This window comes from Vidua chalybeata, chromosome Z (assembly GCF_026979565.1).
Source record: "Vidua chalybeata isolate OUT-0048 chromosome Z, bVidCha1 merged haplotype, whole genome shotgun sequence".
In the NCBI taxonomy this organism is placed as follows: Eukaryota; Metazoa; Chordata; class Aves; order Passeriformes; family Viduidae; genus Vidua; species Vidua chalybeata.
The window spans coordinates 47,349,623-47,376,311 of NC_071570.1; the positions used below are offsets into that span (position 1 = coordinate 47,349,623).

Below are 26,689 nucleotides of genomic sequence, written 5' to 3' on the forward strand. Positions count from 1 at the left end.
GCAGTTCGGACCATCCTCCTCTGAAGAAAGAAAGCTAGCAGCTGCCCCAGCCCTACTTTACCTGTCCCACTCCCCTGAGCCTGGCCAATTATTTTGTTTTTCTTCAGTACCCTGTTTTTCCTTAAGTACTCAGTCATTAAAGTTTCCTAGCAACTTACAGGAAAAATTCTGTAAGTAAAAAGGAGCAAAAGGAAAGAGACCTAACCTCCAACAGACTACATGCTATATGTCCAGTATACAGCTCAGCCACTGGCATGGAAAATGTGGTAATAATTTCTGCACAGATTCCCAGGGTACTCTTTGAAGTATGTGCTTGTAAAGTTTTACTTTCAAAATAGAAATTTCTTACTACTGTTTTCAGTGACTCAGCTCCACCATGTGATAATGTAGTGCTCAGTGGAATGCTTTACCTGCAGTTCTGCCTGCAATGTAGGCACAATCTAAATGTGCAAAAAATTCTGTTTCCCAGTTTTCTTGGTCTGCATTGAAAGCAGTAATCCAACTGATACTAACACAATCAGATGAGTTCAAGTTCATTCCTGTTGGTAGGACTATTCATTTTTCTTGTTGGGTGAGGAAAACAAAACTCATCTTTAGTTTTGGACAGCTGTAGTCATATGAAATATATGACTACTCTGCATAAAGCTAACTTCTTTTGTGTGCAAGTTTTCGATGGAATGCAAAGGCAGTGCACGAAGGGAATTATTTCCTTTCCTCAACATTGGCATGTTTTGCAGGTTCTTATTGAGACTGCCAAGAAGCTAGGGCTCCAGTGTCACTCCAAGGGGACAATGATCACAATTGAAGGCCCACGTTTCAGCTCTCGAGCAGAAAGCTGTATGTTTCGCAGTTGGGGAGCTGATGTTATCAACATGACTACAGTGCCCGAAGTGATTCTTGCAAAGGAAGCTGGAATGAGTTATGCTAGTATTGCCATGGCAACAGATTATGACTGCTGGAAGGAACATGAAGAAGCTGTGAGTGAAACTTTTTTCCTCTGTTTTTGCCCTGAGGGATTTGGATGAAAATGTGTAGGTTTTGATCAGAGATGACATACTGTACTAAATGTATTCTTAATTACGTTAGAATCCCTGAGTTATTCTTGATGAATTATTGTGAAAGTAAAAATAGAGTCAATTGTTGCTATTACATTCATTTTCATGAGCCTGCCTCACTACTAGCAAACCTTGTGTTTCTCATTGTCTGAATCAGGGGGTCTGTGGATATGAAGCTCATGAATTCTGCGTGACTTGTCTTCTTTGTGACTCAATTGGTCTGGTTATTTTCCTTTTGCAGCTCTGCGCAAAACAATGTATATGCTTTAGTTCTCCTATTTGTTTGCAATATACAAGTATAAACCATACACACACAGAGGAAAAAACATTTGTACTATCTAAAAAGACTAATAATCTAAGGCTTCACTTTTACACTTCTGAGTTAAATTTATTTGGGTGTTTAAAATGTGTGCCATCAAAATTGAAAGACACCACTCAGTTGTATTGTATTTCTAGGTTTCAGTGGATAAAGTTTTAAAGACACTGAAAGGGAATGCAAATAAGGCTACAAGCATACTCCTTACTGCTATACCTCAGATAGGCTCCATGGAATGGACCAGCACCCTGCACACTCTGAAGGTAAGTATGCGAATGAGGCAAGGGACAGTGTATGTGTATGTGCACACACAACACAGGTGTATGTTACAGGATGTTTTTGTTTAAATCAAAATGTTTCAGAGTAAACACTTCAAGAAACCAAATTTATTCAAGAAGGGCAGACAGATTCTACATGATTCTTGCAAGTTTTATTGCCAAGATCTAGCTTCAGTTTTACAAGGAGTTTTGGAAAAGGTTAAAAAAAATGGATAGCTATATATGATTGATGAAGTGAGACATCAGCCATAAGATGTTCATAAGATACAAATAAATGAGATACAAAGTAAGATACAAATACGTATGTGAGTATCCAATTGAAACCCTGATTTTGGATCTTAGCACTAAGAAGAATCAAGTAGAAGAGACTGAACCAAACCAAAAACATTATGCTTACTTTAATATGTAGAACAGGAAGAGTCTTAAAAGATATGTGTAATAACCAATTTAAAATTATTAGAATTGTGTTCTCTGTAGGTTTTAAGTCATAGATGCATGAAAAAAACTAGGGAAAAGAAAACTTTTTAAAATATATTGGCAAGGGAATTCTTAAGCAGAATTTTTCTTAGACAAGGTTTACTTGTGTTTTTTATCATCAGTATATCACAGGCATACTTGAGATTCTTTTATGGATATAACAAAGAGGGGAAAAACAATGTTAAAACAGTTTGGATGTCTATCCAGCTTCTCAAAAAACTTTTTTTGACTGGGTTGAGATAAGGACCAGGAGAGATCATTCATCAAATACTGTCACAAGCAAAACAGGCTCAGCTTAGAGATATTAATTGAATTTATTACTGACAAAATCAGAGCAGGATAATTCCACTCCTGGCTTCTATGAATATTTAAGAAATATTATCAAAATTATATATATATATATACAAAAATATATATATATATATATATATATATATATATACACTCAACATATAATCCTTAGTTAGAACAACAAAATCTACCAAACTAAACAGAAGAGAAAATTCTCTACACTTAATCTAAGGTACAGTCACTACACAGAACCAAAAAGATAAATTACACAAAAAATCCACCCCTAGATTTTCACTACAATTACAATACAAATTTCCCACTATCATTCTACTCAGTTTGTGATTTAATACTTGTTTTGCCCATTATTTCTTCCACTTAATATCCTTAAGTCCTCATGTTTGCCTGCATTCTCCACCAAAAATGTCGGAATTTTGACAGTGGCCAAATGCTAGTCCACCCATGAAAAATCATTCACTTGTTCTTCTCTGCTATAGTTGAGCAGAGGAGAGAGAATGAAAAAGAAATTAAAAGGCTCATGGGGTGAGATAAGTATTAGGACAAAACACTCTAAGGGCAAAACAGGCTCAAACTTTAAAAGGTATAAAGAAAAACTTTATTAACATAATTAAAAGAGGATAATGAGAACTAAAACCTTGAGAACACCTCTCCTGCCCTACCCCAGCCCTTCTTTCCTTCCCACCGACAGCAAAGACACACTAAGCATGGGGGTTTTAGTTTTAGAGTTTGTCACCTCTAAAAATCTTCAGTTTGCTTAGGGAGGGGAGTCTCTTTTGCAATGCCATGGGATCTTTCTCACAGGAAACAGTTCTCTGTGAACTTCTCTAACATGGTTCTAATTTTCACAAGTAGCAGTCCCACCCAATCTGCTACAACCTGAGTCTCTCCCAAGGGCAAACAGTTTTCCCACAACTGTTTTTGGTGGGCTATTCTTGTTCAAGGGGTATAGTCTTTTAAGGATGAGTTGTCCTACTTTGGAAGCAAGACTCCTCTTCCTCTATCTCTGGAAGCAAGGGTTCTCTCAGTTCATGCCTCTGTTCAGATCACAGATCACAGCTTTTCAGCATCCACATGCTCCAGCGTGAGTACGTTTTTTCTTACAAGCTGCAGGTGAATCGTGCATCCCCCATGTACTTCATGAATTACAGGGAAACTGTTTGTTGTATTATAGTCCTCACCATGGCTTGCAGAAGAATCTCAGCTCTGATGTTTGGAGCATCTCCTCCTCCCCCTCCCTCCTTTTCACTGACCTTAGTGTTGCTGTGCTGTTCTCTTCATGTCTTCACCTTTCCCTTTTCTATGACTTGGGAGAGAATTGGTGTTCATAGGTTTGTTTGTTCTCAAGTTCTATCAATTGAAAAGTTCTTAAAGAGTTGTGCTGAAAGATTGATTTTGTCCGGGCTCTGCATCAGGGAATTGCTTGCCATGCCTCTCGCTGCTGATCATGTGGTCCCCACCGGCACCATGTGGGCCGTGCTGGCCACCACGGTGCCAGCTCCACTTAGTGCCTCTCTTTGTGCAGGGTGCTGAAAAGGAGAAGCTGCTGCTGCTGCTTCTCCCATTTTGTTTGTAGTGCAGCAGGCTAGAAGTGGCCAGGCAGGCAAAGTCCATTGCTGGCCGTGCCATGATGGCAGCAGCCATGTGGCCACTCCTGGCCCCAGCCACTCCAGGTCTCATCTGCAGGGCCGCTCCCAGTTCTGGCTGCAGGGCCGCTCTCCGCTCCAGGATGGCCCCTCCCGGCATGGTCTAGTGGACCTGCCAGGAAGGGGACCGGTGGCCCCCATCACCACCCCTCCAAGCAGAGGAAGAAAAGAGAGTTCCCATTGTTTTGTCTTTCTTAAATATGTTATCATAGAGGTGTTACCAGATTTTCTAATGGGCTGCAGGGCCAGAGCTGCTTCACAGTGGGCTGCACCACAGCCTGCAGGGGAATCTTGGCTCCAGTGCCTGGAGCACCACCTGCCCCTCCTTCTTCACTGACCTTAGTGTCTGCAGAGTTCTCACAGAGTTTTCTTGGTGTCTGCACATGTTCTCACTCCACTCTTCTCTGGCTTAAATTACAACTACACAACCCCTTTTAGTTTTGAATTCTTTAGTGTTATCACAGAGGCATTACCATAATTTGTAATTGGCCCAGCCTTGGACAGCAGCACATCCATCTTTGAAGCCACCAGGGATAGGCTGTGCTGGGCATGGAAGAAGCTTCCAGCAGCTTCTCATAGAAGGCACCTCTGTAACCCCCCCTGCTACCAAAACCAGGCCACACAAAACCAATACGTTGTATCAGTGATTCTCATCTCTAGTTTAGTCAATGTCATGAAGGGAAGACATATTAAGTAAAATGCACCTCATCCACTTCTTAAGCATAAATGGCCGGGTCAGGTTTGTAGAATTCTAACCCAAATTCTTGAAATTAGTCTTCTGCTAATTCTTTACTGAAAAACCTATTTTTCTTTAGGAGTGCCTGAATTATCTTTATGAATCTTCCTCACCTGGTTATCTGAAACAGTTATTTTAATGTTCTGTCTGTACATATGACAGAGGTAACTGACTATTTCCTTTCCCTTCTGCATTCATTAGGAAGTTGTATCATTGGATGGATAAGGGAGGTACCAGAATCACTGTTGCTTCTTCCCTCCAATCCATGGAAAACATTTTCAGAGAATGGGGCTGCACTTTTTAATACAGATGCCTATCTATACAGCAAACTCAGAGTTTGAACAAATAATATAAAATGTGCTAGATATTCCTCAGGCATTTTTTTTTCATACTGGCATGAAAGGAAATGGTTCCCAAATATATTATGCTGCTTGAGTACTGATGAATCTGCCTTGGTTTCTGGCAGGCATATTTTAGTGAGCGGTGTCCTTCTGTGTTCCTTTTTGTGATTGTCCTGAATCTTCATTGGGAGTGAAAAAGAGCTGGCACTACATTTGCAATATTCCCCTTTAATGAACACCAGCTGTTCTTTCAGTTCATTGTCAAGTGCTTCTTCCAGCTTAGTCCCCTAAGTACTGTTTGCTGAAAAGAAAATGTAATGCACCAGAGGAAGGGTGACTCTGTCCTAATGTTGCTTCTTAACTCTTTTTCTCTTAAATATGTACTGCCTCATATCAATGATGAATAATGAAATAGTTTCACTTACAATTCTTAGGTGGTTATATTCTTTACATATAGGTTTGAGTGATAGTGTACTGAGAAAGAGAGTTGATCTGAAGGCAGTGGAAGAGCTGGAAACAGGCAGTGGGGATTGAATTTTTATATCAAGAAAGTAGGAGCGACAAATGTTCATGATTTGAAAGAACAAGAACTCTGGAATAGTGAGAAATTCTGAAGCTCCAGAGGCTTTGGAGGCTTCCTTTAATTTTACATAGGAATATCAAGAAAGGCTACAAATGTTCCTGTGGGGAATTCAGTGGTGATAAAGCAGATGAAGGATTGACAAATGAGAGAGGCAATTTTGCAGGGAAGCAAAGAGAAAGACATATGTATATGCCTCTGTACAGCTATGTAAGTGAACCATAAAGAATTTTTTAAAACTATTGTCTTGTAGTGTACTTCAGTGTATTTTATAGTGTGAGTTTTGAAGGCTGGATGGTGGAGTTTTTTGAACTGTTTTGGAGCTCTTTTCCTAGAGCTTGAAGGCAGCACGTCTTGCATGCACTGTGGAAATGTGTTAAGGAACACAGACAAGGAGCAAGCTGAGTAAGACTGCAGCTGGACTGTCACTACTATCAGTGACAGCATATATCCAAGCCATAGCTGTGCATATCAAATGGGCAAATGTCTGGTTCAGTGTTGGGGAAGCTTGTGAAACAGTAAAGCTCTGTATAGACACAGATTTTCTTTTCCAAGATCTGTAATCAGTCTGCTTTGACAGGAGGAACTTCACCTGGCAGGAGAAAATGTGCTATCAGTGTCTGCCCACCTGTATTTCTCTGTCTCCTTGTGTGGAAGGATTAATCCCAGATCAACACACATGCCAGTGGTGTCACCTCTGAATCTCGCAGTAATCTCGAGGAAAGACTTTGGTGTTGAAACAAAATATCCAAGGCCTGGTTTTTGTTTTTTTTTTTTTTTTTATAAAGGATAGGCTGCTTGCCATTGCTTCTATTTACTCTATCATTTAATCTTTGATATGTCAGTGAGTGTAAGTGTACTTTGAAAGTTTCTATTTTTTAACTGGCTAAGATGTCTTTAGGGCCAGTATTTCATGGCTTTCTTGCTGTAAAGAGATAATTTTCCAGTGTCAAGTTAAAGCCCTCACTCTTTCAGAACAGGGTATGACCACATGGTATTTATGTCATGTGTCAGGAAACACAGATGATGCTTTTGATCACAGTGGTCCAACTGATTTCTGATTGGTGTCAAGGAAATTTCTGCATAGGCTGGTCAGTCATGGGTGATATACAGCTGGGTATGCTGTTTACTGAGAAGAGTTGTTCAGTGAGGTGAGACTTACTGACAGTTTTTGCTTTAATCCTCATGAAATTGTGGCATTCAACATCCTATGAACAGCAAGTAAGGCAATTAACAGTACAGTTGCTGGAGTTCAGGTAAGCATACTTGTTTTCAATCAATGAATTAGTATGTATAATCTCATAGGAGATAGCTCTGAAGAGTCATGGAGCTCCAGAAAGTTGGCAGTTCTTTAAGGGCAGCATTCTCCAAGCACAGTACCAATCCACAGAAAGACCTTGACTGAACAGGAAACAGCTCTAGTGCAAAAATCAGCATTCAAGGGTTGGAAACAGAAACAAGTTGCAAAGAGAGAACCCAGATTGAAGTGCAGGTATGTTAGGGATGCTTTCAGGACAATGGGAGCTTGTTTATAGTTGACAATTGGAAGATTTGTCAAAGACAGCAAGAACTGCAGCCAATGCATTGATAACAAAAACTTACCATGTAAAACAGGGGCTCATTGCCCATAAGTAAATGAATTGGTGGCAGCAGACAATTTCATATGGGAACTGATAAAGTAGAATTTTTTTAATCTTTGCTAAGAAAAGTATGAGTTAGGAAAAAACTGTACTATAATGGTAAAAGGAATGTCCTGTTAGAACTGTTTGTTTTTTTTTTTTTTTTTACAGTGTAAGATCAGCTTGTGGTAAGGTGTCAGAGCTTTTGTGAGTGCTTCTTAGGTAAATTTCTTAGCTCTGCAGGGAAACCTGCTGGTACTGCCTGCCTTTTTCTTGAACTTCTGTACTAGCCTGTGAGAAATGTATTTGTCAGATCTCTGATACAAGAAATAATGCTGTATTTTGAGAGTTGTGGTAAGTGAATACTCTAGGATAGTTTAGATTGGGTAAGGTATCTGTCGATGTATTTCAATGCACTTCATCAGGGAGTCACTTGGGCATTTATGTGATTTGACAGGTAACAGGTTGAAGGGCATCAAGCTTAGTATTTTTTCAGTCATTTTTTCTAGTCTATCTCAAACTGAAATTTACATTCCTAAGTTCTCTATATAAAACTCTAATCTTGTAAATATCTTTGAGTAATTTTCTTCCTCAAAAAAAATCTCATCAGTGATACTGGTCAGTGAATGTACATATATGATCACAGTATATTGGCTCAGGTGAGTAAAGTGAAGGAGGAAAATTCATCAAGGCTTCACTTCAACTGTAGTTCCATTGGTCTACATGCAGGGGTACTTGCAGGACAAGGACATCTCACAAAAGCTGAGATTAAAATGTTTCTCAGACCCTGCCCCTGAATGTGGCTAATGTCAAAGTTGCCTGTCCCTACATAACTTGAGTATTTCATTCACTCAGTCAGTGCCATCTGGCTGGTTTCTGTTCTTGATAGCTGTACTTCAGAAATTATAGAAAGTCATGTAGAGGTCACAGAAAGCATGCTGCACAGTTTTTGATTTGCCATCTGTAAGCCCAAAGTTCATAAATTAATGTTTTTGTAATATGTTTGTTCTTCTCCATACCAATAAGCCTAACACATAGCTTTGCAAAAGTTGTAATGAAAACTCGTTGTGTGTGTATGGCCTCCTTGTAATTATATCAACTTCTGTGTTGTTGGAAAAAATTGGAGATACTATGCATGTGGAAGGATTTACACAATAGTTCCCAAATGGAAGCTACATAATCTACTTTTACAATGAAAAGTAATTCTCTCTGCATTAGCAAAAGAAGCATTTATCTCCTGTGACTTTGTATTTCAGACAACAGCGCAGTGTTCGGTCATCCTGCCAAAGCAGTAACAACCTGGATGAACCTTGAAGTTTCAGTGCTTTCAAGGAAGAGTGGATCACTTTCGAACTTTCAGAGGTCATAATATCTTCAACAATTGTTACAAGCTTAAAAGAATGGACTAAACATTGACTGATGATCATGTGTAAGGCTTCTGTTAAAATCTTTGTTGGTTTGATCACATATAAGATGGTAAAAATTAGATTTTGAGTATGTTTTCAACTATAAATAGCCCTACTGACAAACTGTATCCAACAGAGAAAAAAAAATCAGTATCTTTTTTTCAGTGGTACCTTTTAATTGATGGTAGAAAGTAAAGTCTAAGTAATATTGTTGTTACAGTTTCATAAAATAAGGTCTAAGAAAGCAGATTCACAGGCTATTTGTGTTGCTGTTTCTACCTCCCATCTTTTCCTTCAACAAGGCACATGGTTACAGTTCACTTCAGAAACATAACAGAAAAACTGAACAAACAATTTCAAATTAAAATTATACTATTTTTATACATTATCCATATTTTTTATTCCAGTGATTTTTTTTAAAGCAGCGTATTACTTGTTTTGTGTGCTAGAAGACCTGGTGGTTCTGTCAAAGCAGCAGTTTTGTAATGAGTTAGTGCTGGGGACTGAAGTAATGCCTAAACCAAATTCGTGCCTGAAGATATACTTACGTGACTTCCAGAACTGTACAAAAAGTACTTTGCTGACAGTGTCCCAAACATACCCATTTTCTGCTTTATTGAACAGCTCCGATTTTAGTTCCTGTATTAATTGATGAATGTGCTCGAGTAGTTTGAATGTATGCATTTCAATTTTTTAATACAGTTTTATTTTAATAAAATAACCTGCTACTTCTTGTCTAGTAAATAAAACAAATGAAACATATGCTTCTCCGAGATGTGCGGAAATCAGGGGCGGGGGGGCAGTTTATTTATTTCTAGTCATTATGTCTCACAATGATTTTTGCCATTCATGAAACAGGTTGGTGATGATACCCTGTAAACAACACTTTCAGAAAGACACTTTTCAGAAAATACTTTGTTGCTCAGAACTTTAGGTTCTAAGTCCCTGAACAGCAGGGATTGCTGAGGCAGAGGTGGATCAGAGTGCAAGGAAAAGATCAGAAACATGAACAGTAAGGATCCTCATAGTACTATAAAAAAAAAATACTAATCCAAAGGAAAACAGAAGAAAGCAGGTACACAAGCATTTTAGCTTCCTAGTGTTCTTCTGTTAGACACCCAGTCTCCTACTGTGAAAGCCTTTAGATCTGGATGTATTCTTCCTAGCAAAGCCAGTAGAGGTGCTGGGGTACTGGGGAAGATAGCTTAACCAGTTTTCTATACTTCCTGGTCTTTTTTTAAGAATTTGGATTGCAGGACCCAGAGCTTGAACATACTTTTCATTACCTTCCACTAAGCCAAATCATATATCTGGCCTTAAGAACAGTTTCCATTTTTATCTTTCTTCCATAGGCGCTTTTGGTGAAATGGATCAGAGCAGGGAAATTCATATCTGAGTGTTCTCAGAGGAAGGTTTTTCTGGGTGTCCATTTTCAATCCCCTTGGGCTTCTGTTTTTGCATTTGGTAGTGACATATAATGGTAATTGTTATGCTAATTTTTTTGGCTTATATATTGGATACTTAGTGTCACAGGAGAGTGGCACAGAGGAGGTCCATAGGTAGTGAGTTCTGTTATACATTTCTGTTACAAATTCTTCATACGAAAGACTAGGTGAGAACACTAGATAAGAATGGCTGCATCCAAAGAGTTACAGTCAATAGCTCAGTGTCCAAGTGGAAACCAGGAGCAGATGGTTTCCCTCGGAAGTCTGGGACCAGTACTGTGTAGTATTTTCATCAGTTAAGTAAGATATTGGGATTGAGTTTGTGGAAGGCAAAAGCACCAAGCTGAGTGGTGAGTGAGGGAAGGAATGCCATCCAGAGGGACTTTGACAGGTCCAAGGAGTGGGGCCCAAGTTCAACAAGGCCAAGCAGAAGGTGCTGCATTTGAGTTGAGGCAAAAGTGGTGGAGATCAGCCTTGTGGAGATGAACTTTGGTGTGCTAGTGGATGAAAAATTGAACATGGGCCAGGAATGTGCATTCGCAGCTCAGAAGTCCAGCTGCATCCTGGGCTGCATCAAAAGCAGATTGAGGGAGGTGATTTTGCCCCTCTGCTCTCATGATACCCTACCTGGAATATTGCATCCAGCTTTGGGGTCCTCAGTAAAAAAGATGTTTTGGAGCAAGCCCAGCAGAGCGCCACAAAGATGGTCAGAGGGATGAAGCATCTTTCCAAAGAGGACAGGCTGAGAGAGTTGGGATTGTTCAGACTGGAGAGGAAAAGGCTCTAGGGAGACAGAACATGGCATTTCAGAACATAGAGGGGGATTATGAGGAAGAGGGAGAGAGACATTTCACCACAACCTGTAGTGACAGGACAAAGGGCAACAGTTTTAAAGTGAGTATATTTACATTGGATGTAATGATGGGGCTGCTGAGACAGTGAAACAAGTTGCTCAGAGAAGTTGTGGATATCTTTGGAAGTATTCAGAATCACGTAGACAGAGTTCTGATCAGCCAAGACTAGTGGAAGGTTTCCGTGCCTGTGGTGAGATGATTTGGCTATATGTCATTGATGGTTTGGGCTGGAAGAGACCTTTCTATCATATTTACTTGCTCTGTCAACACAGGCTTGGTACCTAATGGTATCTCATGCAGAATTTGTATATAAAGTCCATAAAACTCTGGTAGTGTATAGTGTGTTTTTTTTTTTGCAAAGTTCAGTGCAAGTGTACATTTTATAGTCTGAAATATGTTGCAAGTAATTTATCCATAGGACTACAGACAGAGGTGGTAATTGGCAGGAAAAGCATAGGATAATGTTTAATTATGTAAAGAGAGGACCAAATATAAGTGATTTTGATGGTCTTTCTAAACAGTCTTAAGAAATGTATTTATTGTAGGCAGATCTGCATGTGTAATAGGATGAAGATACAAATTGTATGTATTGCATTACTAAAACCAAGTAAACATTCTAACAAAGAATCATGGCCCTTTCTTGGACTCAGAATGTGTCTGGTTTCACAAGAATGAGACAGCGATGGGCAGAGTACTTCACTGATAAAAGTTGCCACACTTACTTTGAGTGTCTCTCCATTACTTTTTTTTTTTTTTTCCAACTGTTTTTCAGTTCATTTGCTGTGAAGGATTTGGAGTACTGCCTTCTGGTGCAGTATATTGATATTGGTCCTATATCCTAACATCAGAATCAGTGTTAGCAAGTACCATTTTGACGCTCCTAGAAAATGGCATCTTGGTCTGGTAAATAGTTTATCAGGATATGGGATGGTAAATTGTGGCTTTGCCTAGGTTCCAAAGTGTGGCCTTCAAGCTTGACTGGTATCATTGTGTTGTGGACAGGCTTAGAAAGAAAACTTTAAAATAACAAAAAGGAGGCTGGTTGATTAAAAGTAAGCCTGTTTATTACAGAACAAACAACTGGACGCTAAGACTCCGGCTAGTCCAGAGACTTTTTCAACAACTTAGTAACTAAATAATTGCAACATACGGGTACTTCCATGGAAACCGGCTCCGAGGAGAGGAAAGACGCGGGTGTTGGGCACCCCAGGCCTTTTAAAGTCTCTCTTTAATCAGCTGATTGGAGCGCTCAGGATCCACGCTGTGATAGGTCCATTTTCTAGTCTCTGATTGGCTTATAATTTGGGCCATCCTGGACCAATCATTTTGCCATTCTTGTTGTTCATTGGCTGGTCTCTCCTCCAATCTTGGCTCGAGTTGTGGCCATGCCTCATGATGTAATGTATTCTGGAACTTTCTCTGTCATTTTATGAAGCTTACCACGGGTTCCACCCCCCTCCCCTTACACATGTACAACCACACTTGGCTGTTAATATAACTGTTCCCAAATTTGTTACCTGTATCTATAGCATTCAATCCTAATTGTAACTTGCTACTTATACATGCTATACCAACGCTAATCACATTTTGTTACTTGTATCAACAGCACTCAATATTAATTACAGTTTATTAATTGTATTAACAACATTTAACCTTGCATACATTGTTAACTACCTTCCCCAAAAGTTTAAATTTTATTTTTGTTCATAACAATTGCTCATCTTACAGAGATTAAATGGTTTTGGGTTTGTAAGTAAGACATGTTATACACTTCTGGTTTTACACTAACATGTCTTACACCAAATGCTGTCTCCTAGAAAAATTAACAAAGCTTTCATTAGGAAACCTATCTCCTTTCTATGTGAATGTTTCACAGACCACTTAAAAACCCCTTCTAAACATCATTCACTTCAAGACAGGTACATAAATAGTGAGCACTGAAGTAAATGAAGTAGCTTCTCTGTGCATAAATTACAGGCATTAAAACAATGAAAAGCTTTTCTGTGCATAAATTACAGGAATTAGAACCATTAATAAAGTGTTAGCTATTGGAGTTTTACTGTAAGTTTTCCAGCTTCTTGTTCTCCAGCGGAATTGTCCAAAACTTACTGATTTGTACAACCTGAATGCTGTCTTGACTTTGGGTTGAAGAGAACACCCCCAGAGCTTGCAGGAACTGCTGAAGAGCAGATCAGTCTGCTTCTCTGCAGGATATGCTTTGGGGTAATAGAGAAATGCAGCTGGGAAACAGTGAGTATGTAAGAAATAACAGCTCAAAGCATAATTTTCTTTCCCACATACACAGAGGGGAGACTAGGTGAAACTGAGTGCTTGCAAATAGCACAGATACACAAAGCAAGAGACATGCCAGTATTAAGCAAGGAGCAGGAAACACAGTAAAAATAGCCAACTGTTTTCTTACTCGATTTTCAGCTGGCGGCCAAAGGCAGAGATTGGAACTCGATTAAACATCAGATCTACACAGACCACAGCCAGAAATGTCACAGCAGGGTAAGTTCAGCACGCAAATGTCATACAAGAGAAGACATACACTCACTGACAGGAGCTTTTGTCCAATTGTCCCTTCAGAGACATTCATGAGGAGTTCTGTTTCATCTTGGCACAGGTGTCCCAGGCAACAGAACTTCTTCTGCTTTGAGTGAAGATACTTCTCTAATTGGACTCAGTAGGATTCAGCTCCCTTGTCTATATTCCAAGCCCACACTTAATTGTACAATGAGCACTTGCTCTCTGAGTGTGGACTTGCCATTATCTCCTACCCCACTCTTCACTAATTGTTTGAATGTTGTATTTTGTTTAGCCCAGCTATCCATGGCTTTCGAAGTCTTTTTATCTTCAATAACATCTCCCTTTATTTTGCTCAGAGCATCCTCCAGTGTGCATATTAGCAGTATAATGTACTGATGGCCATGCAATACTGTGGGTTCAAACATGGCACAAAACTAGACCAGGAAGCAGGCCATTAGATTTACTGATTTTCTTCTTTTTTTTTGTTTTCTCTAAAGCATTCTTTGTGGCCTACCATTGATATATCTTGCTAACATGAGATTGTCCACTCATATCTCATTTTCACTTATCTAAGACTTAACACTCTTTCATGCTAATATCCAAAGCATATCTGAGAATTTGCATATGTGGCATATGACATCAGAATTGAGTTTTTGTATTAGTATTCAAAACAGATCTGAGAGCAGTTGGTGTTCCCAGAATGAACCAGCAAGAGACTATTTTGTCTATTGAAACCAGCTGAGTATCAGTAAGAGTAGAAATTAATTCAGGAGGTGCTCAGCACTGGGCGGGATCAGCCTTCTAAGACGAAAATTCTGGCTTAACTGTTTTAACGGCTGCTTCTTCTCCCCACTGTCATTGCAGTGTTGGCTGAAGCAGGACAGTGTAAAAGAATTGAAATTAACATTTGATCACACTTTTGGAGAAATTTGCCATTGTTTATTTAGATGATTGTCAATTTCTCCACCACCTTTCATATGAATTGGCTCAGGCAATTTGTGGTGCTAAGACCTGTATGATTAAGCATACGTGAAAGTATGTTTTCAATGTGAACATTGGGGTGGGTCTCATAGATGAGACCCAGCTGGAACTAAGAATAGTGCCTGTTCTAAGTGAAACATATTCTAGAGGACACATGAAGTCTGTCCACTTGTTTGATTTCCTACAGTGTGGTTCCTCTAGCACAAGAAGGAAGACATTTCATTTGAAATCTTTTAATTTGACCTTAGAATCGTAATAGTTAGTGCTTTATAGGAAGCGACTTTTGTATGGGCTTTTATCAACTGTATAAGAAGGTTCTGAAATACATTTTTTGTGTTTTCATAACATAGTCAAACATTAAAATTGTTCTTTTGCATCTGCCTCAAAGTAAACCAGCAAGATAAGCTAGTAGGAGGATGGTGGTGGTAGGAGTTTCTTTCCCCTTAATTGCATGTGAGGACAGTGGAATAATCTCTGTCCTTGGATCAGTTCAGTACAAATTCTCCACTCCATGGTGTTACAGATACCTTGGGTTGACTCTCGTTTTCTTCTCTGGCCCTTAGGCTGTTTGCCAGCAAACAAATGTAAAAAAAAAAAACAAAAACAAAAACAAAAAACCACACACACAAAAAAAAAAAAAAACACACACACAAAAAAAAAAAAAAAAAAAAAAAAAAAAAAAAAAAAAACACCACCACAAAGCCAGCAATGTTCAAGTCCTTGTTCTGTAGGCAAGGAATGCCCTCTCACCCACTCCACCAAGCAGGGTCTGCTGTCTGATTTTAAGTGCCACTGCTTGTCAGCCACATGCATTGGATTTCTGCAACAATTAGTGTTAAGAAGCAAATCAAAACCATTGGCCCAGGCTGACATGGAGTGGGGTAGGGATATGTGTCCCTGGTGCATCCTTGCAGGCACAGGCAGCCATGTTTGTCTCTGCTTTCCCCAGGCACCTCTTTCTTGAGCTGGACCTGTGTCTTTTCTCCCCTGTTCTGGATACCCTCCTCCCAGGTCTCAGCGTGCCTGTTTTCTTACCTGTAAACAACCAGCACCATGAAGAGAAAAAGGTGCTGATGCTGCCATTTTCCCCACCTGAGAGGTCAAACTCTCATATTCTAGATTGCCACGCAGCTCCTCAAGTAAGAATGCTTCTGTTTAGAAATCAAGAAGGAAGCTGCTTCCTGAAAGGAGCGACTGGTTCTTGTTAGCCACCCAGGCGCAGGGCGGGGTTTTCCTCCGGCGAGCGGCGTGGTGATTAAAGGAGGGCTGTAAGAAGGCGGCAACCCTCCTTACATAGAGTGGGCAATCGGGCGTGGCACGGTAGTTTGTACGGCAGTTCGCGAAGCCAGGGTTGCTGCTTCCTGGTAGAGAGGTTTTGCTCTTTTTGTTGGTGGTGGTTTTGGAGGGGTTTTTTGTCTGTTTTTTTTTTTTTTTTTTTTTTTTTTTTTTTTGTTTGTTTTTTTTTTTTTTTTTTTTGTTTTGGTTTTGTTGTTACATCAATGACAGCAAAAGCTACCTATTTCAGTTGTAGGAAGTAGGGTATGTCTAATATCATGATCTCTGCTGATGGTCTAGCTAAATGTAGATTGTCCCCTTGGTCCTTATTTGCCCGAATCTGTAGGTGTAAACAGGGTTTCTCACAGCCCATTGTCAATCCTGAACTAACACTCAAGAGCAGTGGCAGTCATCTGTGTACCTCTCTGGGAAGCAGCCTGACGCCTTTAGTCACAAGATTCTTGGTTTTCAACTCCTAAGGACCACCTCTCCTTTCACTACACCTTCTTGGACTTTCTCCAGAACGGAAACATTTTGTTTGCAAGTGTTTCTACCAAAAGCATAAAGATGCTTACAAATATGTAATAAGAGATGGGAATGTGGAGATATCAGTCCTCTGGGGACCTTTTTTCCACAAAGAAAAGGAGTGTGAAGAAATAATTAATTACTTCAGTGAGTGTCGGTTTAGGATTCGTTGAAATCTGATTTTAAAAAATAATTAAAATAAAATTACTAGGTATATAATCTCTTCCCTGGGGGTGATTGCCCTACCAGGGCACTTAAAAGACATAAATGTCTTCAGAGGTTCCCTGTCCAGCACTTGGTACTTTGGCTTGCCTTTTCTATCTTCAAATCCTCCCTTTCTTCTGTAAGGACTCTGAGCATTTCCGTTTTCTTCCTGAGATTTAAAGTACATGAGGCTTATTTTCTGTGTAAGTAGACAATGAAGTTAATATTATTTCCACACCTTTGTTCCAGGCTAGGTGGGATGATAACTTCCTTTTCTGAAATAGTTACTGTTTTTCCTTTTTTTCCCCTGAAGCTTTCAAAGACTTTGAACACAGGATTTAAAGACTGTAGACTCTTAGACACAATAAATCTGGGTGAATCTGGAGGGGATGTTGTCTGTTTTAAAGCTTGGGAGTCATGTTCTAAAAGAGTAATTTTTGTAGTGTGTAATAGCAAACTCTGCTTTTCTAAGTGCCATTATGCCCGAAGGTATTTTATTAAAGTTTGACAGAGGACACCACAATCGAAAAATATCCTGTCAAATTATTCAGATGCTGGCATTCACATGCAATTGAGGTGTGGTTTTTGTAGCTCACAGCACTGCTGGCTCCTTGTCCAAAGAATGAACTAGATTTTCACCACCTCTGAAATCACCATACATAACTCCATGCCTAGAACTTTCCATCCCCTTCAGGCAACTTCCCAAGGAAGTTCTGGGCTTTGGCAGCTCTGAGGCCAAAGCCTCGGGGAAGGTTACACTTTTTTTGGCACAGGTTTCCCGAGTGGGGAGAGGCTGGTGAAAACCCCGTGGGCATCCCGGTGTGAATGCCACTCCCCCTGCCATGTTTCGGAGGGGACTTCCGGGAGCTGTGGCCCTCCTTCCCACGGGATGGGCAGCCTGCAGGCGGGAGGACCGGCGGCAGGGACCGGGACAGCGAGACCAGAGGCTGGGATGGATGTATGAATGGATGCGCTGCCGCCGCGCCAGCCGAGTTCTGCCAAACACCTGTCCTCAGGTTCCAGCTCGAGAGGCTGAACTGGGCTCCCGCCCGCCTGGAGGGTCCGGAGAGAAAACGAAAAACTTCTTCTCAGAATTACAGACTATTCTGAGTTGGAAAGGGAGCCACCAGCATCGTGGGGTCTGACTTGTCCTACTCGCCCTGCCCCAGATGAGTTTGCTCCCAGACGAGGGTTTTTTGGGTTTTTTTTGTTTGTTTGTTTGTTTGTTTTGGTGGTTGTTTTGGGGTTTTTTGGGGTTTTGCTTTTGTTTTTTGTTTTTTGGTTTTTTTGTTTGTTTGTTTGTTTTGGTTTGGTTTGGTTTGGTTTTTTTTCTTTCTTGAGAGAGAGGAATGATTCCCCATGCCTTCTACGCTCCCACTTCTAAAAACAGATCATAAATTATGCAAAGGAGGTACAAACAAACAAAAGAAATAAACGAGTTGGCTATTTTTAACTCTGTGTGTATGTGCTTAAATAATGCATATCTGGGAAAAGTCCTGGTATCTGACCTGTCTGATTGGGCTGTGCATCTCCATATTTATTTGTGCAGACACATGCACAAAAATTGAAAGCAACGAACAAAATTGAAATAAATAACACCATGCAACTAAGTAATCCTACTTGCAGAACCATTAAATCCTCGAACATGAGGAGTGAATTATTTTTAAGCCAGTCTTTTTCATGTTTTATTATAGACTAATAGCAGCTATTTAATCACAAATATGTGGTATGAACAGCGGGTAGATGATAGAAATTACACAGGAACACAGAAACCAAGAAGGGTGCGAAAATCCAGATTTATAAACAAACTCAGTAATTTGTTATTGTTTCCAAATATGGAGACCCAAAAAGCTGTCTTAAAAATAAGAAGCTCGTTGTCTGTATCTTCTAAGAACGTGTGGTCTCCAAATGCAAAAAAAGATGCAGTAACCAATTGTCAGTTGTTTTCTCACACGAATTTCCATAAATACAGCTACACAAAATGTTTGTAGTTATCAAACTGTAATGCTGATCAGCGTTAAAATTGTTACATCTTGGTGTTAAAACTTTATGTTGCGTCGGCTGGTGAGGGGAGAAGCTCTGGGGATTAATTAAATTTGTGAATTACATGGCTAAAATGTTCACTATTTTGGAGAGCAACAACATAAAAGGATCTCAAGGAATAACTAAAATACAAAGCCTTGCAGGGCAGTGAGCAAGCCAGTAAGGGAAACATAGCGTTCTCACTTCTCTAAGCAGCTTTATTGTAAAAAAAATAAAAAGAGGAAAAGGTGAACATTTAATATTTTTTTTCCCCGCTAAAGCACAACAGAACCATCTGGCGCTTGTGCTTTGCCCTCCGGAGAGCACGAGAGGGAGAAGCAGGAGCGCTAATCTTGATTGTGTTTTAGATTTTTTCCTCTTTTTCTCAGGAAATAGAGAAAATCTCAGCAAGTGTCTTCTCGCAGAAGCGGGAGCCGGAGGGCTCCGGGACGCACAGGAGGAGCGTCGGGATGGACGGCCGGAGGCGGGTCAGCGCGCAGGCTTCTCGGCGGCCCCCCCGGCTCCCGGAATGGGCGGAGGACCGCGCAGGTACCGCTCCACCGCTCCGTGCGGGCCCCCCGCCGCCACGTCGAGGGGCAGGCGGCCGCGGCCGTCGGGGAGGTCGAGGCGCGCCCCGGCCCGGTGCAGCGCCGCTAGCGTCTCCAGAAAGCCGGAGCGGGCCGCATCGTGCGCCGGGAGGCAGCCGGTGCGCGGGTCGGGGCGGTTGGGGTCGGCTCCGTGTCGCAGCAGCAGCTCGGCCACCCGCGGGCTGCCCAGCATCATCACCTGCGGGGAGAGACAGCGTCAGCGCCCCGAGGCGAACACCTCCGGGCCCCGCCTCCACGGAGAGTCCGGGGCCCAGCCGGGGCTGGCGGCGGCCGGACCGACTTCTCTTTTGGGGAGTAATCCTGCTATGTCGGCTTCTTGTAGTCATGACCTGCACACATTGTGACAGCCGTTTGCGATTATCCGTACGGATCCCTTCCAACTCGAGATAGTCTATGATTAGATGATAAATTAAAAATATTAGCTAGTGGTTTCCAGCTAGATACAATACATGCGTATGTTCTGCTTCACATTTATATAATTTATATACGCCATGGTATAAATGGTACTTGTCATGTGTGTATAAGCATATATACGTACACACAGGTTTACACGCAGGTACAGATGCAGGTACAGCTCTGTGTGTGTACAGATATATACACACAATACAGACGCCGTTTATGTAATTATATAATAAATAGTGCATTTATCTATATTATGACTATATTTAGACATACACATATATTAAAAATACATTAAATATATTTACACATATGAAGAGTTTGTAAATATTTGTATGCTATGTATACACACCATGTATTTTGTGACAGCAAAGGACCTGAGGGATCTTGCATTAAGGTTGCTGTCACTTAGAATGCATTATCGATTTATCAACGATCAGCACAGCAATGGGGCAATGCAGCTGGGTGTGGCTCCTTTTGGCATTCGATGTGGATATTTTCGATTTTTCCACTCCTGAGTTTCGGACCAAGATGTTTTTTCTTTTTTTTTTTTTTTTTTTTCTTTTTTTTTTTTCTCTCTCAGTTCCATCTTCTTCTCAGAGGTGTGAGAGCAGTTGCTGAACGCTCACAAGCAATGCACCAAACTTAACTGATGGAGAATTCCATCTGATGGAAAATTCCAACTGATGGAAAACATGTTACCTCAGCTGGTGAGGGGAGAAGCTCTGGGGATTAATTAAATTTCTGAATTATATGGCTAAAGTGTTCACTATTCTGGAGAGCAACAACATAATATGATATTGATACTGTCTAAATGACAAATTCCTAATGACATTCTGCTTTTTTATCAGTAGCAGAAACTTTCGGCAATGCTTGATAATACACAACTGAACAAAACCCAAAAAAAAAAAAAAAAAAAAAAAAAAAAATCAACCAAGACCCGAAATAAATTTGTACATGGAGTTTTGCTTCACTTATTGTCCTGGTCATTTTCAGTGGAATTTTAACTGCCATGAATTGCAACTTAACAGCTTGAAAAATATATTAAGACAATAGGCTTTCTATCAATTTCTTTATCGGGACTTTGGTTTGTGCACTTCAAATAATTGGGTTTATTTATAGTAGAAGTGCGAAAATACTTACAAATGTCATAATATATAAATTCCCGATATTAATCTTTTCAGAAAGAAAAAGAGGGTCCACATATTCGAGTGTCAGCCATTTTGCAAATTGCTGACAAGTGAAAGAGAACTTAGTCTGAAATGAGGAAAGATAATTTATAAGAGTTCAGAGATTCTTTTCATCTGCAATTTGAACATAAAACAGAAGTAAAACGAATAACTTTCTGAGAGCCTTTCTTAATACACTTACGTAATACACTTATTCAGAAAAATGTTTTGTTTTTCGTATAAAGTTTAGCTAAAAATAGCTGTTTGGCTTAGCTGATTAATTATTAAATATATTTAATCTCCACGTGAAATACTTGTCACATAAAATTTTTCATGTAAAGTTTTTGAAGGGACAAAATAGCCGCGGTTAATCATTAAATATCTCTAGAAATAATAACATCTCTAAAATATAGCAACTCGAAAAATTTTTGTCATTTTAACTCTAGCTTAAGTCACAGTATATTAATTGTTCAACAAACATTTTAGAAATGTCTACTTAAGTATGTTGTAACTCTCAAACAGCCTGGAAAGCAACTCTACGTACTGGTACTTCTAGCATCTATTGATAAATACTGCCACTATTGATGACTAGAAAATATTAAAATTACTACTACTAAAAGAAAAAAAGAGGTGACTACTATATACCTAGTATATACTATAGACTACTATAGACTCCTATATACCTAGTTTCAAGTTACAATTTTTACCAGCACAGTTTCTAGTTTCTTTGTTCGTGAATATACCAGAAAGGGACCCCACTTCGATTTCCTTGGGGAAAAAAGATCTGTTCGGGCTGTATTTTAAAAAACAACAAATTTGCTCGAAGTGCAGGTGAGTCCCCAGACCTATCTGGATAGGTTATCTGGAAGCGGATTTTGCAGTCCCACTTTTCCTTTTGAATATCCCTTAGAAAAATCCGTTTGCTGCCAGCGGTTCCCCACTGAACTCCATCTTGTGCTTACAAGACGGCTGAACTTAATAAAGGGCAGATTTGAATGCAGATAGCTGCGGCTGGAGTACGGTTCCGATCATAACAATAAAAATTCATTCTAAACATTAGACCCTTCCCCGCCGACGTGGCAGAGCACAGCTTCCCCCTTGTCCCCGCACCCGACGTACTCCATACCTGGAGTGGGGTTCTCCCAAAGGCGTTGGTCCCGTTGGGATCCACGCCTGCTTGAAGCAGCTTCTTCACCTCTTTGTGGTCCCCGCGGGCGGCGGCGCTGCACAGGCAGTCGCCGTCTCTCCGGGGGGACCCCTCCATCGCCCCCCCGCCGACCTGAGGTACACGGCCGCCGCTGGCTTTCCCTCTCTACTGGCTGCGATCTCGCCCGTCACTGCGACCCAAGTCCTCCTTTCCCGGGGGCAGCGACCGCCCCCTCGCACCCCTTCCCCCTCCTACCCCTCCCGTCGCCCCCCAACTCCGGGCACTCCTCCAGCGGAGCGACGCTGCGGTGTCCGCTCTCCCTCTCCCGCGGCTCACAGCAGCTGAGGTAAAACACGCGCAACCCGCCCGGGGCGAGGGGAACCGGCAGGGTGGCGAAGGACCTCCGGGTGGCGGCAGCCTGATCCTCAAGCATGGCACCTCGGAAGGCAGCCCGGTTTCATCCCCGCCCCAAGTGCGAGCGGCTCTCGCGGGGAGGGGATGGGAGCGGTGGAGAAGGGATGGGGAAGAGGAGATGGGGGTGGCAGTCTTGCGTCCCCAACCTCTCCCCTTATGGGGGCGGGTTGCGAAGGCAGGGGAGCGGGGCTCAGACCCACGGGGAAAAAGGCTTCCACGGCAGCTGCCTCGGCCGGGGCAGGTGGGGATGCTCCACGCGAGTATCTAACGCAGGCAGATCAACGACATGAGGAAGGGACGAAGGACCTGTACTTTCCCGGGACAGAGAGTGACTCTTTGTATGAGTGATGGCTCTGTTTTCTGTCTCCGAATGGGATCCTGCCCTATCCCTCCGAGCGGTGGGTCGGGAGTCCATCCCTCCCTCCTGTGCCTGGCGAGAGCTGGCGGACCGGATGAGGAAGGGAGCCGTGCCCGCAGCAAGTCTGCGACCAACCTAACGGCAGCGGATAGAAGAGGATCGCTTCAGCCGGGCCCTGCCAGAGCCTCCCGGGAACAGGAAAACCGCAGCGAGAGTCTGCCAAGATAAAGGTGCAGCTCCAGCCGCGCAGCCGGAGTCTAGGCAGAAGAATCTCGCCTTGCATCCATGAAAGATCTTCAAAATCCAAGAATCTTGCTCCTCCCCTTGGCTTTCCGCCAAGCGTCTCCCCGCTGCAGGCCCAGACTGACGCACTCCTGTCACACACACCCCTCCGCCCCAAGCGACCCCCCCCGCGGCCGTCGAGTGGGAGCGGGTGGTCGGCACCCACGCTCCGCGCCGTGAAGTTTCTATTCTGCCATCTCGAAGTTCCGGGCTGACCTTTGTAAGAAGCAGGGGGAATAAGGGTGTTTTTCAGGGTGTTGTTTTCCCTTTTTTTTTTTGTCTTTTTTTTCCCCTCCCCCCCACCCCTCACAACGTCAGTTCCCTAACCTCCTTTTTTTTTTTTTTTTTTTTTTTTTTAATTTGCAAGAGACCGGTGCGACGCCGCAGAATGAGTATCTGCTGTGCAGATACGACCCCTAAAGAGCTCTGCATAGCTAAAAGAGAAACACGGTGATTTCATGTCTACATTTGCTATTAGCCGAAAGCAGAGACATCCTCGGATGGAGAAATAAACACAGATTTAACCCTGAATAGACAAGTCAGAGGTTCACTAAAATGTCTTCGTTTAGTGGCTTTTGGAGCCACCGTTGTGAAGTTTCTGGGACAAGTGGCATTGCAAGATCAGGGTCCAAATTTTGAGGTGAGACCCTCGCTTGCCAGGGACTAGTGGTGAACTCCCACCACATCGTGTTTTTTTCTACAGTGCATGGTGCAAAACAGCCCTCGGGACAGATAGGCAATTTAAAACAAATAAATAAATAAAAATTTAAAATTAATAAATAGTGTTTTAAAGAGTGGATTTTAGAAGTCTATAAAGTCTAAGAAAGTAAGATGACCCCCCACCCAAAAGGCAAAGTATCTTTCAGCTCTTCTTGTGCTCTCTGACACTAATGATAGCCACGTAGAGATAAACCCAAGGAGAAAACCTCATTGGTTATGTCTGCCAGGTGTCTTAAAATTTCAAATCAGTAGTGATGTAGCAGTGTTGCAGGTTATCACAGCCCAGTCTTTCTTTCTGTGAAATGGTATGATTTTATGCATATTTATGTATTAATATAAAAATACATATCTTTTTATGAGTATATAAGCATAAAAATTGGTGGGACTCAATGACCTTGGAGAACTTTTCCAACCTAGTTAATTCTCTGTCGAAAAAAAAAAAAAAAAAAAGAAAACCACACTCACACGTCAATGTATTTGCAAATGAAGATGTTACTTCGAATCAGAGGGCCTGTCTATATATCCATCTCCATCTTCACTAAATTATGTTAAAAGCTAATAGTGTAAAATAACAAATACTGTCCCATTATTATGTCCCAGCATTATTGACCCTCCAAATAAAGTATCAAACTACTAGAACATTTTTAAGTCGCAGCATTTTAAGTTATATGATTGAAAGAATGTGATTTCCTCCCCCTCTAAAAGCAAATCTTATGTTATACAATTCTAGTACCAAGAAAGGACCTCAAATTAATCAAAACATAACAATACAGAGTCATATCTGAAGTTAGGGTAATAAAGCAGCCTATGCTAGTGTGTTTTGAGAAAGAACCTTGTATTGCACTTGTATCTTGGAGGAGGGAAGGGAATCCACCTTTTACCCCCAGCAAACCTTACTGCAAAGATATTTTCATTAAAATATCTTTGCAGTAAAAAAGTAGGAAAAAAAAAAAAGAATCATGTTAGGAATTTAAAAAAGTAAAGAGTTTAGAGAGGGAAGCAGTGTCCCTATCCTACATTTCTGCGCTTATTTAATTTTAGAATCATTATTCAACCATACAGATCTTTGACACTGAAAAGAGATCCATTTTAATACTACAGTACAGTAATCCTGAAAATTCTTCTGAGATGTTTTGATAAGAGCATAAAGGATGGAAGAGGTAACTTTCAGTTAAAAAAGCAGCCATCTTATGCCCTGTTTAAGGCTTAGCAAGTATTACCCTTTCAACAACAACAACAAAAAAATTCAAAACATTTACGTTTTATCTAACAAGTATTTGGATAATAGGTTCAGTGGTTAATCAAATACTATAAAGAGACAAATTATAAAGAACATAATATTGGGATTTCCTAGCTTGTAAAAAAACAGGTAAAAAGAGCACAAGAGAGGTTGGGGTAGGAGGTGCAATGGAGAGGTTTCATGGAAGTAACCTGTTTTATATCTAAGGGGAGTGGGTGAAACAGTTGTTCTGAGTTACACTAAAAATGAAGCAATACCCATTTAGATAAATAATTTAACATTGTCGTTCTTCTCTTCAGTTTAAAATGTCAGAATATTTGTAAAGATATTTATCCTCATTGCACATATTGGTTAAAACCAGGAAAATCTATCACTTTAATTTTAGTCATTCAGAAGTTGTGCCATGGGGGTTTCTATTGAACTTTAAAAAGATTGAAAAATTATCCTGAACAAACAAAGCCAAAACCAAATCACACACAAAAGCTCAAACATAGCTGCAGTAATTATGAATAAATACTTCATAGAGTATATCTTACAATCTGAGTTCTTTAGGATTGGAAAGGACTTCAGAGATAATACTTCCAATCTCACTCCACCGCCCTGCCTCATCTGCCTGGTCTCAGACACTTCTAGAGATGAGGTAGCCACAACTCCATTTTGTGTTACCCTAGACAGTTACAAAACTATCCCTAAATACTGTTTTTTAATAGGGTTTTTTGGTTTCGTTTTGTGGTTTAATTTTTTTTTTTAATTAAATTTAACACACACATCCCAGGACCTTCGAAATGTGATTTGCAGTCTAGAGCTAACTGGCATTTTAGAAAAACTTATTCTCCCCGATTAAAAGCTCAGGGAAAGGGAATAAAAAAGTAGCAGTATTTACAGCAAGTGTGGAAATACAGTGAGAAAATAATAGCCACACTTTGGATCCATGTGGGATTTTTGCCCTTGCTACAGAGAGTTTACTTCGAGGTGATTAGCACCCTCATACTTATGTTTGCATTTGAGATTCATGCTTTTCAGGTTGGACAGAGTTTATAGTTTCTTTTTCCCCCATTTAGTGTAAAATGAAGAAAATAGGCCTACTACAAATGCAAAAAATGAGGCAATTTGGAGGCAACAAAGAAAACTGTCTATAGTTTCTGATTTATATATTTATAAATATATCCAGAAAGTTTTTATATCTGCGTGTGTCTTCGTGTACGGCCCCACACTTTTTATTCAAATAGCATTGGAAGCAATCTAAACAGAGAGTGGAGCTGGGAAACTCTGAATTACTTTATCTCCACACCCTGTGTCCTATAGCTTGAAAGGTTAAAAATTTAATACATCTATTTATACATGTATAAAATAAATGGTTTCTATTTTTGAAGTAATTTTGAGGCAAATATTTCTACTTCCACCTCTGTTCTTTCTAGACTGTGCTCTGTATTAGAGGAGGCTGTGGAATGCTCTAATAACCTTCTATGAGGATTTTGCAGAACAATCTTCAGATTCTCAGCAAAATTAATATTCACTTTAGCTTCACTGTACGTCTAATTATAATTGTTGTTTTTATGTGTGATAATCAATGCTGCAACAATCCAATTTTGCACTCTACAGTGAGGAAAAAGTCTCTAAAACTGCCCGAGCCTCGGATGTGTCTCAAGGCCTTTCATACGAGTGTATTATAATTACACTTTCTGACGCTGCTTGGCCACTCTGACCCTTATTTCCCATATTTTTGTAACAGCAAGGGAAGGAAAAGTAGGCCACTG

At 40.8% G+C, this 26,689-nt stretch overlaps 2 protein-coding genes and 1 long non-coding RNA gene across 4 annotated transcripts in view; 2 read left to right on the forward strand and 1 right to left on the reverse strand.

The window, feature by feature from the left end:
• Positions 1-9,522, forward strand: part of MTAP (methylthioadenosine phosphorylase) — a 32,840-nt gene extending 23,318 nt beyond the window's left edge. The window contains exons 6-8 of one of the 2 annotated variants that reach the window (XM_053932739.1): positions 738-977; positions 1,512-1,634; positions 8,611-9,522. In XM_053932739.1, coding sequence (XP_053788714.1) covers positions 738-977; positions 1,512-1,634; positions 8,611-8,649 — 402 coding nt within the window. In that variant the 3' untranslated portion in view covers positions 8,650-9,522. The remainder of the gene's footprint in view (positions 1-737; positions 978-1,511; positions 1,635-8,610) is intronic. The other variant, XM_053932740.1, reaches the window with a different exon arrangement.
• A 2,914-nt stretch (positions 9,523-12,436) lies between these two features.
• Positions 12,437-18,026, forward strand: LOC128781820 (uncharacterized). The gene is made up of 3 exons (XR_008428520.1): positions 12,437-12,978; positions 13,493-13,570; positions 17,347-18,026. It is a non-coding gene; the product is annotated as an uncharacterized LOC128781820 (long non-coding RNA).
• A 323-nt stretch (positions 18,027-18,349) lies between these two features.
• Positions 18,350-25,193, reverse strand: LOC128782269 (cyclin-dependent kinase 4 inhibitor B-like). The gene is made up of 4 exons (XM_053932528.1): positions 25,190-25,193; positions 24,532-24,584; positions 21,898-22,011; positions 18,350-19,381 (listed from the first exon to the last, which is right to left on the reverse strand). Exons 1-4 carry the CDS (start codon positions 25,191-25,193, stop codon positions 19,085-19,087), a joined length of 468 nt encoding a protein of 155 aa, XP_053788503.1. The 3' UTR covers positions 18,350-19,084.
• Positions 25,194-26,689: the final 1,496 nt, after the last annotated feature.

What these genes read in the sequence shown, in the direction of transcription:
- LOC128782269 (XM_053932528.1), bottom strand. An exon ending in TCCTCCAAGATACAAGTGCA is followed by an intron (nt 22,012 to 24,531) that starts ATACAAGGTTCT and finishes CCCCGGAGAGAC; the next exon opens with GGCGACTGCCTGTGCAGCGC. An exon ending in TTGGGAGAACCCCACTCCAG is followed by an intron (nt 19,382 to 21,897) that starts GTATGGAGTACG and finishes CTCTCCCCGCAG; the next exon opens with GTGATGATGCTGGGCAGCCC.